The following is a 12,037-nucleotide window of genomic DNA, read 5'->3' as shown; positions in this document are numbered from 1 at the left end:
TTGGATTTAATAAAACAAATTAAAATTTTTAGCTAAATATATAATAACAAAAATAAAGCATTCTTAATAAAAAAAAAATAATGGTTTAATTAGAAGGAAAGAATAATACTATTTAAAAAAAGAGGTGCGAGACTTGGTGGCCTAGCATGCCAGGCTTTTAAAGAAAACCCATACGTGTGAGTCTCCAACCTGTATCCGCACACCTTGATCTTTTTTTTTTCTTTTTATAAGATGTGGATGACTTATTATCCACCTTTAATTTAAAAAAAAAAATAAGATAGTCAACATATTATCTACTATTACCTAAATTACAACCACTAGTGATTGCTGAAAAATCTTGGGTTTGTTTTGTTAAGTCAACTCTTTTTTTTATTTATTTTTTTTCTTAAAAACACTCAAATAACACTCTTACAATACTAAAAAAACTAATTTATCAAGTTAACAAACCACAAAGCCCCAACAACTCAAAATCAAATCATGTAAAAAAAATTTTCTCATCTCTAATTTGTTTCTTTAGGAAATATTGAGATTCAAAACAACTACCATTAAACTCTTATTGTCAAATGGAATTTATCGACACAGAAATCAACTTTTTTAATGTCACCACAAAGCCCCAACCACTCAAAATCAAATCATGTAAAAAAAATTTTCTCATCTCTAATTTGTTTCTTTAGGAAATATTGAGATTCAAAACAACTACCATTAAACTCTTATTGTCAAATGGAATTTATCGACACAGAAATCAACTTTTTTAATGTCTAGAATCAATGACAACTAATGACTTTTTCTCTCATTATCAAAACATGATGACTTTATCTTCCCTCTATCAAACTCAAAAACTAAAAAAATAAAAAAAATAAATTTTTAAATCAAAATTGAATTTTTAAAAAACTATAAGGACGGTGAGGGTTAAAAGAAAAGGTGGAAGTATAAAATTGAATTTTGAATAAAAAATTAGAATGGTAATGAAATTTTTTCGTGTTTAATACTTTTGATCATTGGTTTTTAATTTGACCCAAGCCTAGCAAATTTTAACAAATTATACCTCATTTTGGGCATAAAAGGACACAATTAAGAAAAAATATAAGGATGAAAAAAAATTTGTCACAGTGATTGCCATCCTCATTTTAGTATATCTTAAGCTAAAATTATATGTATTCATGGACATAGTTGAGTCAAGTTCAGGTCAATAATTTTATTCAACCTAATTTTTGATATCTTACAAGTTAGAAACCTGATTTATTTAGTTTTTTTAGACCCGAGTGAGTTCCATATATCAGGTTGAGCTAATTTTTTTTATGGATATTACAAGTATTCATGAGTTAGGGTTATATTACCAGTTTTCATAGGTCCTTATTTTGAGGTGAAACCACAACATATACTTTAGGTGCCACAACATAAAGATCTAATTTTCATACATTGCCCCACCATTAAAATATTGTTACCTCTCTTCTCCTTTCTAACAAAGAGACAAGTTACTTTTTTATTATGGTAAAGAAATCTAATAAGAAGCCATCAACAAGAACCTTGAAGTCGAAATATTTTAATTAAAATAAAAATAAATATTTAATTTATAATCTATTAAATATAAATATAAAATGAGTATGAAATATACAAATTGAATCAAGCCGGGCTGACCACATTTAAAATTTTTTAACCTGGAATCCGATACATGATATCAATTATATGTAGTGTTAAGAACTTGGTTGTTGACATCGGAAGGCATCTAACCCAAAAAAACATATCAGAATCTAGAAAGTATAGATTAGGCAGAATGCGAATGTGTTAAAAAAGTGATATAATGATTGACCAATGATTTTTAGTTTTTTTTTAATAATTACAAGTACTATCTTCTTCTATAATAAATAAATAAATAAAATAAAATAAATGGAACTCAAATTTTCCTTACTGAAAATATTGCTAGATGTTTTGTTTGCACTACCAACCTTGCTGCTGGCCGCACAAACACAAGGCCTAAGTAATATTAAAAAAGAAAAAGAGAAAAGATTGAAAAGCTTTTAGATACCCTTGCTTTTATATTTTGGGTGGGAATAGAATTTTCTCCCCATTTCCATTTCCATTCTATCAACAAGGAAAAATATTCTTCCTTTCAAATTTCGAGTTTTTTTCCAACACCAGCACGATGGATTTTTTTTCTTCTTCCAAACTAGTTGAAAGAATAATTCCCAAACCAGCATAATGCGATGAGATACACATATGCGCATCATAGCACATGCGCATCTCACATCAACTCTTTTTTTTTTTTTTTTTTTTTATCTATAATCTGAATTTTTTTTTCTTTTTTTTTTTCTACTCAAAATGCATTTAGTCCCTCGATTTTTATGTTTAGTTAATTTTTGTTCCATTATTATTATTATTATTATTATTATTATTATTATTATTATTATTATTATTATTATTATTATTTCATCCATTTTTTTTGTAAAAAAAAAGCTTATTTTTATTTAAATTGGGCAAAAAACTATTTTTTATTTTATTTTTTAGAAGGCTATTCTATCATATTTTTTTTATAGCAAAATTCATATAATTTCATAACAATGAAACTAAAGTTAACTAAATATAAAAACTAAGGGACCAAATGAAGTCGGTAGAGGAGAAAGAAAACCAAATGGGACGGCAAAATAACGAAGCAAAAGAGAGAAAAGAGGAAAAAAAATGAAAAAGAAAAGAAAAAGGGAAAAAAATGAGGTTATTAATATCTCACTATCAAATGCAAACTCAACACCTCATTACTTTTACATAATAATAATAATAATAATAATAAAACACAACTCATCTGTTTTAGTTATTAAACCCTCTTTGTATTTTTTACCGGAAAATGTTTACTTTAAATTAAAATTTTTAGTATTTTTAAATTGTTTTGATGTATTGATGTTAAAAATAATTTTTTAAAAAATATATATATATATTATTTTAATATATTTTTAATAAAAAAATATTATTAAAAATAACTATTATTATAATAACACACTAAAAAGAAGATCAAGGAACTTAACTTTTAAGAATAGCCAATTCCAAGAATTTGGTTGGATGGCCAAGGAGATGTTTTTTTCTATGACATCATGAATTCAAAACTTATGACTTTTTTTTTTTTAAAAAAAAAATTAAATTTATCTTAAAATACACTAGACTAATACGAGAAATCATCTTTAAAATCGGTAAAAAAAAAAATCTCTTAATTAATATATAATTTCAATTGGTTTGAACATATTTTATTTTTTTACAAAAAAAATATATGGTAAACTATTGTAGTTTTCAATAAATATCAACTTATATATTATCTAATATATCTAAAAAAATTGTCAACTCACCCTCTTTATTGTTTATATGAATAATGGAAGAGATGACTTCTTCTTTTTTCATTTTCTCCTCTTTTTTTATTTAATTTATTTTTTAAATTTTATTATTTATTATTTTTAAATTTTTAATTTATTTTTTAAAATTATTTTGGTTCTCAATATTATAAGAAATTTATCTTAAATTTTTTTAAATTAAACCATATTTTTTATGGGTTATTTAAATTATTTTTTAATTCATTGAATTGATTAGATTATGTTACAACAATCTTCACATAATTTAATTTTAAATCAGAATTATGATAAAAAAAATTCATCAATATTTTTTAATGCAAGCCACACAACATAGCATGAACCTATAATCTGTAAAATACTAAATAAACTTGAAAAAATAATAAAAAATAAATAAGCTCTTAATATGACAACATAATAACATGCAAAAAAAAATTCAAGTCATTCACTTCCCTCTTTGGAACGAGGCGTGTGTATCAAATGATAAAAAAAATCTAGTCATGCACGCACTTCCTATTTTAATCACAAAGATTCAAGTCTCAAACCAAATTAATTATTAATATTAATACTGATTAATTAATGGCCTTCCATAGGATCAATATATCTGTAACAGTATTTTGACCATCTCCAAATACCTGTCTTTCCTTCCGACCGAATACATACAGACAGGAACACAAGCCCAGAGAAGCTCCTCCTCTCCATCTTCCTTAGCAGCTCTTCCGTATCAAAAAAAAATGGCAATTGACCCAAGAAGTGGTTTCTGCCAGCAAACCAAAACCTTTCACAGTCTCAGACCACCTACTCCTTTTCCACCACCACATCAACCTCTCTCTATCACCCAATTCGTCCTTTCCCTCCTCCGCTCCTCCGCCATCCCCACCACCACCACCACCTACCTCACTATCCCCTCCACTGCCGAGTCTCTGACCTACTCTCAAGCCATCTACCAGATTTACTCTCTTTCATCATCTCTCAGGAACCATTACTCTTTAAACAATAATGACGTTGCTTTTATCCTCTGCCCACCTTCTCTCCACGTCCCCATTCTTTATTTCTCTCTTCTTTACCTCGGTGTCACCATCTCTCCAGCCAATCCACTCAGTTCCGATTCCGAGTTGGCTCACCAAATCCAACTCTGTAAGCCTAAGATCGCCTTTGCCACCTCTCAAACTGCCCACAAGCTCCCTAATTCTCTCCCCCTAGGCACCATCCTCATTGACTCCCCCGAGTTCACCTCCTTGACTCGCCCCAAACCCCAAACCACCCACCCCCAAGTTGAAGTGAGCCAGTCCGACGTGGCTGCGATTCTTTACTCCTCGGGCACGACAGGGCGAGTCAAAGGCGTGGCATTGACTCACCGGAACTTGATCACTTTAATCTCCGGTTTTCATCATAACAAGGCAGTACCCGACCCGAACCAACCCGGCCCACCTCCGGTTTCGCTGCTTATATTACCTTTGTTTCATGTTTTTGGGTTCTTTAAATCGATAAATGCGTTTTCGATAGGGGAGACTTTGGTCTTAATGGAGAGGTTTGATTTCGTAGACATGTTGAAGTACGTAGAAAAATATAGAATTACTCACATGCCAGTTTCGCCACCGCTTATGGTGGCGTTTGTGAAAGCGGATTTGACTAAAAAGTATGATTTGAGTTCCTTAAAAACGCTTGGCTGCGGTGGCGCACCACTAGGGAAAGAGGTTGCTGGTGCGTTGAAGGAGAAACTCCCACAAGTAGAAATAGTACAGGTGATCCCTTTTCGAGACTTCTATCAATTCTGAGTAAAATTATTAAAGTACTCCCACAATAGATAAGATCAGTTGTTGGTGGTGGTGTGTTGGCCACTTTTATTGCATGTCTGCTTCTCTGCAGGACCCCATAGATTTAGCTTAATTTATGCCTTGTGGGATTAGTAGTTAGCCAGCCATGTAACAATTACTATGCTTGAAAAGGTTTTTTTACATAAAATGATTGCGTGTTTATTGGAGTGATTGGATGTTGAGGAGGAGGTTGTTGAATAATCATGACTGTGTGTTGATTTTCAGGGATATGGGTTGACGGAGACTGGAGGAGGGGCAACAAGGACTATAGGACCTGAAGAGAGGAGACAGCTTGCTTCTGTTGGTCGCCTGTCTGAAAATATGGAAGCCAAGATTGTTGATCCTGAAACTGGAGAGGCCTTGGGTCTTGGCCAGAGAGGGGAGCTTTGGTTGCGAGGGCCAACTGTCATGAAAGGTAGTGATCATGGATTTATATTTGATTTTTTTTATTTAGAAATATATTAAAATTATTTTGTGAGATTAAATTAAAATAATAATATTAATTAATGATAATTAAAAATACATTTAAAAAAACCAAGAGATAAATATATATTAAAATATTTAATATTATAAGATAAGATATTTATCTGGTTGTATTGACTAAATTTTATTAATTAAAATAATTTTTTTATTCAACTAAACAATAATAGCAATAGACACATATATTAAACTGCTTGAATAAAATAAAAGAAAAAATATATATTATGTAAGGCTACACATATTAAAAATATTATATGATAATAAATATTTTTTATTTAAAAAAAATAAAGTTCATCTAAAAAAAATTATTTTGGCTCGGTTCGGTTTGACTCGGTTTTTTTCTGATTTTTTTCAGTTTGGGTTCGGTTCGGTTTTTTGATTTCAAGCTTATAAAACCAAAACCGAACTGGTTGGTTTTTTCAAAAATTTTAATTTATTTTTTCCATGATTTGGTTTTTTTTTTTTTTTTTTTTAATTTTCTCAGTTTAATCAGTTTTTTTTAATTTTTTTTGCCTACCCCTAATATTAAGACACCGAAAAACCACCATCAAACATATCTTATCTCATGGAACTTGTTGACACAAAATTTATTTTAGTAGTTGGAAATGGCTTCAACATGACTTTCTCTCTCTCATTACTGTAATCTAATGACCACTTTCTCTATCCAAGAACTAAAAAATAACACAAATAAATTTTGTATCAAAATTAATTTTTTTTAAAAAATTTAAAAGAAATCTATATTATATAATTTGTGTTATTTTGAAAGTTTGAGGACCCAGAGTGTTTTTTTTTTAAAATCTATGGCATGTCATCCATGTTTGGTGTCTTTTTCATTATAGTGCCTCTTCTTCCAATAATATCATTGACTAAGAAATCTAAAGTAATTGACTTTCAATGAGGATTTAATTGCCCAAAATTAAACTTTGAGGACTAAAATAAATCACTAAAAAACACATAAGAGGTCCACGGTGTTTTATGACAATGTGAACAGTGCTAGCTACAGCAGAAAACCCACGCACTTTAGTTTTACTAGATACTTGACCCGCGCGCGATGCCGCAGTCATTTTTTTTGCATAAAAAATATTAAAACAAATAAAAATTTAAAAATCTTAGGTTTTTCTGCAAAGCTATATCCAAGAATCTTGGGTTTGGCTGCAACGCCTGACCTAAGAGTAATTTTCTGTAGTGTTTTGTGAGGAAATATACAACTATAATTATCAACCAGCTTAATATTAAAAAAAAATCAATAAAGATAATTTTGACAAATATATATAAAAAAAAAAAAAAAAAAAACATCCAGGGAAACACTATAACAATCTATAGTATTTCATGAGAAAATCTACAGTTGTAATTTTTAACCAGCTCAGTATCAAAAACAATAAAAACGACAAAGACAATTTAAAAAAAAAACATAAGAAAAAAAAGCATATGGAAAAACACTGTAGCAATCAACGATGTTTTAAGAAAAAAAAAAAGCCAAATTGTTAACCGGTTCAGTATGAAAAAAAATAAATTTGACAAAAACATATTTGAAAAAAAACATAAATAAAAAAAATATGTAGAGAAACACTGCAGCAAGACAAAAATTATGTGGGAAAACATTGTAGCAATCTACAGTGTTTTAAATAACTACAAAGCTAAATTCTCAATCAGCTTAATATGAAAAAAATAAAATCGACAAAGATAATTCTGAAAAAAAATATTTAATAAAAAATCCATGTAGAGAAATACTACAGCAATCTAGTGTTTTAAAGAAAAAAAAAAATTAAAAAAACTAAATTATAAATCAGCCCAATAGTAAAAAAAATAAAATCAACAAAAATAATTATGAAAAAAAAATATATATATATATATAAAAAGAAGAAAGACAATTTTGGGAAAAAATTAAAAAAAAAAAAAAAACATGGGGAAAGCTAAAGCTAAAGCTAAATTCTCAACCAATTCAATATTGAAAAAATAAATTTGACAAAGACAATTTTTTAAAAAAAAAAACATATGGGGGAAACACTGCAGCCAAATAAAAACCATGTAAGGGAAACATTGTAGCAATTCATAGTTTTTTTTTTTTTTTAAAAAAAAAGGCTAAAAAACTAAGTTCTCAACGAACTCAATATATAAAAGAACCTGACAAAGACTATTTAAAAAAAAAAAAAGAAGAAAGGAGTCAATTTTGGGTAAAAGAAATGAAAAAGGAAACATGTAAAAAAAAGGAAACAAAAGCTAGAAAAAAAACACGCGGGGAAAGCTACAGTTTTTTAAAGAAAAAACCTAAAATTTCAACCAGTTCAATAGCAAAAAAAGTAAAATCAACAAAAATAATTCTGAAAAAAAAATAAAAAAAATGTAAAAAATGACAATTGTGGAAAAAAAGAAAAAGAAATAATAAAAAAAAAAACATGTGGGGAAAGCTAAAGCTAGATTATCAGTCAACTCAATATTGAAAAAATAAATTCGATAAAGATAATTTTTTAAAAAAATATGCGGGGAACACTGCAGCAAAACAAAAACTATGTAGGGAAACACTGTAGTAATCTATATTGTTTTTTTAAAAAAAAAAACTACAAAGCTAAATTCTTAACCAATGCAATATAAAAAAAAATAAAATCTACAAAACACCATTTTAAAAAAAAAATAAACAAATCACAAAAAAAAAAACAATGTATGAGTACATTATAGCAATCCATAATGTTTTAAAGAAAATAGATACATAGTTAAATTTTCAACCAGCTCAATATTTTAAAAAAATTAGCAAAGATAATTTTGGAAAAAAATTAAAAAAAAAAGAAAAAAAAAAAAGAAGTCAATTTTGGGTAAAACAAAATGAAAAAAAAAAAAAAACATGTAAAAAAAAAAAAGAAGAAACAAAAGTAGGAAAAAAAAATGCTCCAAAAAAAAAAGCAAAAAAAAAAAAAAACTACAGTAGCTGCTACAGTGAAAACACCACGCGTTTTAGAGTTCTTTAATACTTAATAATTATATAAAAAAAAATATTCCCCCTTCTTTTTATATACTAAGCTGGAAACTTACAAGTTCATATCTGCACCATGGTATTCACTAAATATACTGGTTAGCTGAAAGTAGACAAATAAAATGCCATGTCTAGGAATTTAAGAGTCGGTGTTGTAAAAAACTTAATTTGGCACCTTTTTCCCTCGATACTTTCTTAGGCCACACGAATTCCTTGAAACCTTCTCCCAAGGGACTTGGATGTTGATAATCAAACGAATCCACTCGAATATTATGTGTTTCAGATCAATCAAGCTTGTTCTTCAATGACCAGAACAATGGCGTTATGTAGGCTATGTAGGAGACGAGAAGGCAACTGCAGAAACCTTGCTTCCAGATGGATGGTTGAAGACCGGGGATCTTTGCTATTTTGACTCAGAGGGGTTCGTATACATTGCTGATAGGCTAAAGGAACTGATAAAATACAAGGCATATCAGGTGATTGGATCATATCAGCAGAGTCTTTACTGCAATGGACACATGGATTGTAAATCTAATTTGAACAATCAGGGATGTTATCGTCTTACCACCATGTATTTGATTATTTCCAGGTGCCCCCAGCTGAGTTGGAAAAGTTACTTCATTCTGATCCTGAAATTGCTGATGCTGCTGTGATTCCGTAAGTTTTTCTCGCCATTTCGCTGACATTTTTCTGAAGTTTTCTTTGATTTAGTAGCTCGTTCTTGAAACATGTTGACATTTTTCTCTTAGCCCATTTACTGGGAAGCAGAAGAGATTCTTTTGGTTCAGATGAGCTTCCCTCAACATATGGAAATTGTGAATTTTGTTTTCTGGAACTTTATCCATGAGAGGGCAATCAGATTTCTACATGTCTTTGAGAGATGCTACAGTTAGAAAGCATACGATAGTTTGAGGTGATAAGAAAGTTTTATCTGCCATTGGAGCAGTTATCCTGATGAGGAGGCGGGGCAGATTCCCATGGCCTATGTGGTGAGGAAACCAGGAAGCAGTATCACCGAGGCTCAAATTATGGATTCTATTGCGAAACAGGTAAGCTTCTGGATATGTGTTGAAACCATGATCTGGCACCTCTTAATTTTAAATCTAGTAAATAATATTTTTTTATTTTTTAAAAATTATTTTTAATATTAATGCATTGAAATGATCTAAAAAACATTAAAAAATATTAATTTAAAATAAAAAAATTTAATTTTTTTTTTAAAATTACTTTTGAAACACAAAATCAAATAGTATCTATAAATCATGACCGCATAAAATGACATAAACAATAATTTAGTCCCTCTTTTACTTATTTCTTATTTTGTTGTTTCAGCTTTGTAACTTTTGTATTTATAATATATTCTTACATTTTGATAAAAAAAAAAATATTTAGTCCTTCTTTGTTTATGATGCATTTAAAAAACTACTATTTAAAAAAAAAACAAATACAAAAAATTAAATTTAAAGAGAAGGGGAATTAATTTCAATATAAATTAAAAAAAAAACATTAAAAATAAACATACTTTTTTTAAAAAAATAACATGATATTTTTAAAAGTAAAATTAAAAATATAAAAGTTAGGCCTTCACCGGGCACATTTAAAATGGCCCAACACACGGACTTATAAAGACAAGCCAGCGTGAGGCTCTTTTTTTTATTCAATTAAGGCGGACATATTGTCAACTTGAAGATTTTTTGAGGAAAAAAAATTTCAAATAACGTGTCATCTGGTATTCCCTGGATTTTAGCTATTGTTGTGGTAAAAAAAATAGGATTTATGTTTTTTTACTTAAAAAATTTATTTTCAATCTAATTTTAATCTAAAACACCTATAAAAAAAGTCTAAACACCTTGAAAAACCAATAAATAGCTTTAAAAAACAAAACAAAAAAAATATAAACCCAGAATCAACCCAAACAAAAACTCTTCTAAAGTTTAGATTTAGTTTTTAAGGCAATTTCAATGAGAAAAAACACCTAAATTGAACTCTTTTCATCAAATGAAATATTTTAACACCAAAATTAATTATTTTGGTGGTTAAAATTGGTGTCAACGCTTATTTTATCTTTTTATCACCGAAATTTAACGTCCTCTTTCTCTTAAACTAGGAACTAAAAAATTAAAAAAAATAAACTTTTATATCAAAATTAAATTGAAAAACTATAAAGAGATTGAACATGTAGAATTTGAAAAGTTTGAGGATTAAAGTAAACCTTTTTTGTGATAACTTTGAAAGCATAACTTATTTGTGGTGCTTTTATCTTTTTGGTCATCTGTCTTTTTAATTTTGTTCCTAATCAATAAATTTCAATTATTCTTTAATTGTGCCAAAAAAGGATGCAATCGTGTAAAATTAAATTTCAAGGATCAAAATGAAAAAAACAAGAACTTTGAATTGCATAAAACTACAAACATGTTCGGTGGTTTCTCTGGTGACATGTGGGATTGTTTCTTATTATTGCCCATCATTTTGTATTTACCATGTGAAAGAACAACAACCCTTTATTAAAAAGTAATTCTTCGGAGATAGATAGGGCACCCTGCTTATAGAATTCAGATCATATGGTTGATTTCCCTTTCAGCTTCCTGATTTCTTCACCACCTCTAATGGAAGTGATTTTCTAGAAAATGTAACAAAATTATAACCTTTGAGAGCCTTTTGCACTAAAAATAAAAGGTAGCCAACAATCAAAGTTAAACTAATAATAGCTCAGTCTTTTGTAACATGTCTTGCTCTAAACTAATCATTTCTTCTTACAGGTTGCACCATACAAGAAAATAAGACGAGTAGCTTTTATCAGTGCCATTCCAAAATCTCCAGCAGGAAAGATCCTGAGGCGGGAGCTGGTCAATCATGCTCTCTCTAGTGCTTCGTCTAAACTATGATCCATTTTCTGAAAACAAAAACCGCTTGAGGGCAAAGTTCTTATCGTCACTCAAAGCTTGGATCGATAGTCACTGGCTAGTCATGAATCAGAACTCTACCTGATAGCCTAGAGAGAGATTCTGCAGAGGCTACTGATCCTTTGTTGAATATCATGTTGTCCAAACACCAGCTCAGGAACATGAGGGTGAAATAACTGTTGTGTTACCTCTATACAGTTGATTCGGAAATCCAACATGAATACCAATGTTCATGGTGTTGGGGAATTCGACCAGTGATGTACTGATAATTATCCATTAGAGGTTAAGCACACTGACACAATATTTAACGTGGTTCAGCAAATCGCCTACATCTACGAGAGAGGTACATATTATTAAAGATAGAAAAATGATACAATTCAAATACATGGAGGAGAAGGATCACATTCACTCAAACTCAACTCTCAGCTCACACACACTACTACACATGGCAGCAAGGCTGCTGCCATTGCAGCTCTTCTCTCTTTCTCTTTTATTCTCTTTACAATCTCTCTAATTCTCTCTTTCTCACACACACATTTT

At 29.4% G+C, this 12,037-nt stretch overlaps 1 protein-coding gene across 2 annotated transcripts; it reads left to right on the top strand.

Annotated features, from left to right (window-relative positions):
- Window positions 1-3,935: 3,935 nt before the first annotated feature.
- Window positions 3,936-11,800, top strand: LOC118057596 (4-coumarate--CoA ligase-like 9). 2 transcript variants are annotated; one of them, XR_004688985.2, is made up of 6 exons: window positions 3,936-5,074; window positions 5,372-5,561; window positions 8,925-9,070; window positions 9,184-9,251; window positions 9,344-9,643; window positions 11,354-11,400. XR_004688985.2 is itself a non-coding variant. In XM_035070225.2 (6 exons), the coding sequence occupies exons 1-6, from the start codon at window positions 4,064-4,066 to the stop codon at window positions 11,477-11,479; spliced, it is 1,644 nt and encodes a 547-aa protein (XP_034926116.1). In that variant the 5' UTR covers window positions 3,938-4,063; the 3' UTR covers window positions 11,480-11,800. The 2 variants fall into 2 exon arrangements, 1 of the variants encoding a protein (XP_034926116.1); XM_035070225.2 differs by having other exon boundaries at window positions 3,938-5,074; window positions 9,541-9,643; window positions 11,354-11,800.
- Window positions 11,801-12,037: the final 237 nt, after the last annotated feature.

Source organism: Populus alba, chromosome 15, assembly GCF_005239225.2.
Source record: "Populus alba chromosome 15, ASM523922v2, whole genome shotgun sequence".
In the NCBI taxonomy this organism is placed as follows: domain Eukaryota; kingdom Viridiplantae; phylum Streptophyta; class Magnoliopsida; order Malpighiales; family Salicaceae; genus Populus; species Populus alba.
The sequence above is the reverse complement of the archived record's forward strand: the minus strand, read 5'-3'. Positions and strand labels throughout refer to the sequence as shown.

Coding starts and splice junctions, on each gene's coding strand:
- LOC118057596 (XM_035070225.2), top strand. CDS start 4,064: ATGGCAATTGACCCAAGAAGTGGTTTCTGCCAGCAAACCAAAACCTTT. Junction 5,562..8,924: donor AGGGCCAACTGTCATGAAAG/GTAGTGATCATG, acceptor GGCGTTATGTAG/GCTATGTAGGAGACGAGAAG. Junction 9,071..9,183: donor TAAAATACAAGGCATATCAG/GTGATTGGATCA, acceptor GATTATTTCCAG/GTGCCCCCAGCTGAGTTGGA.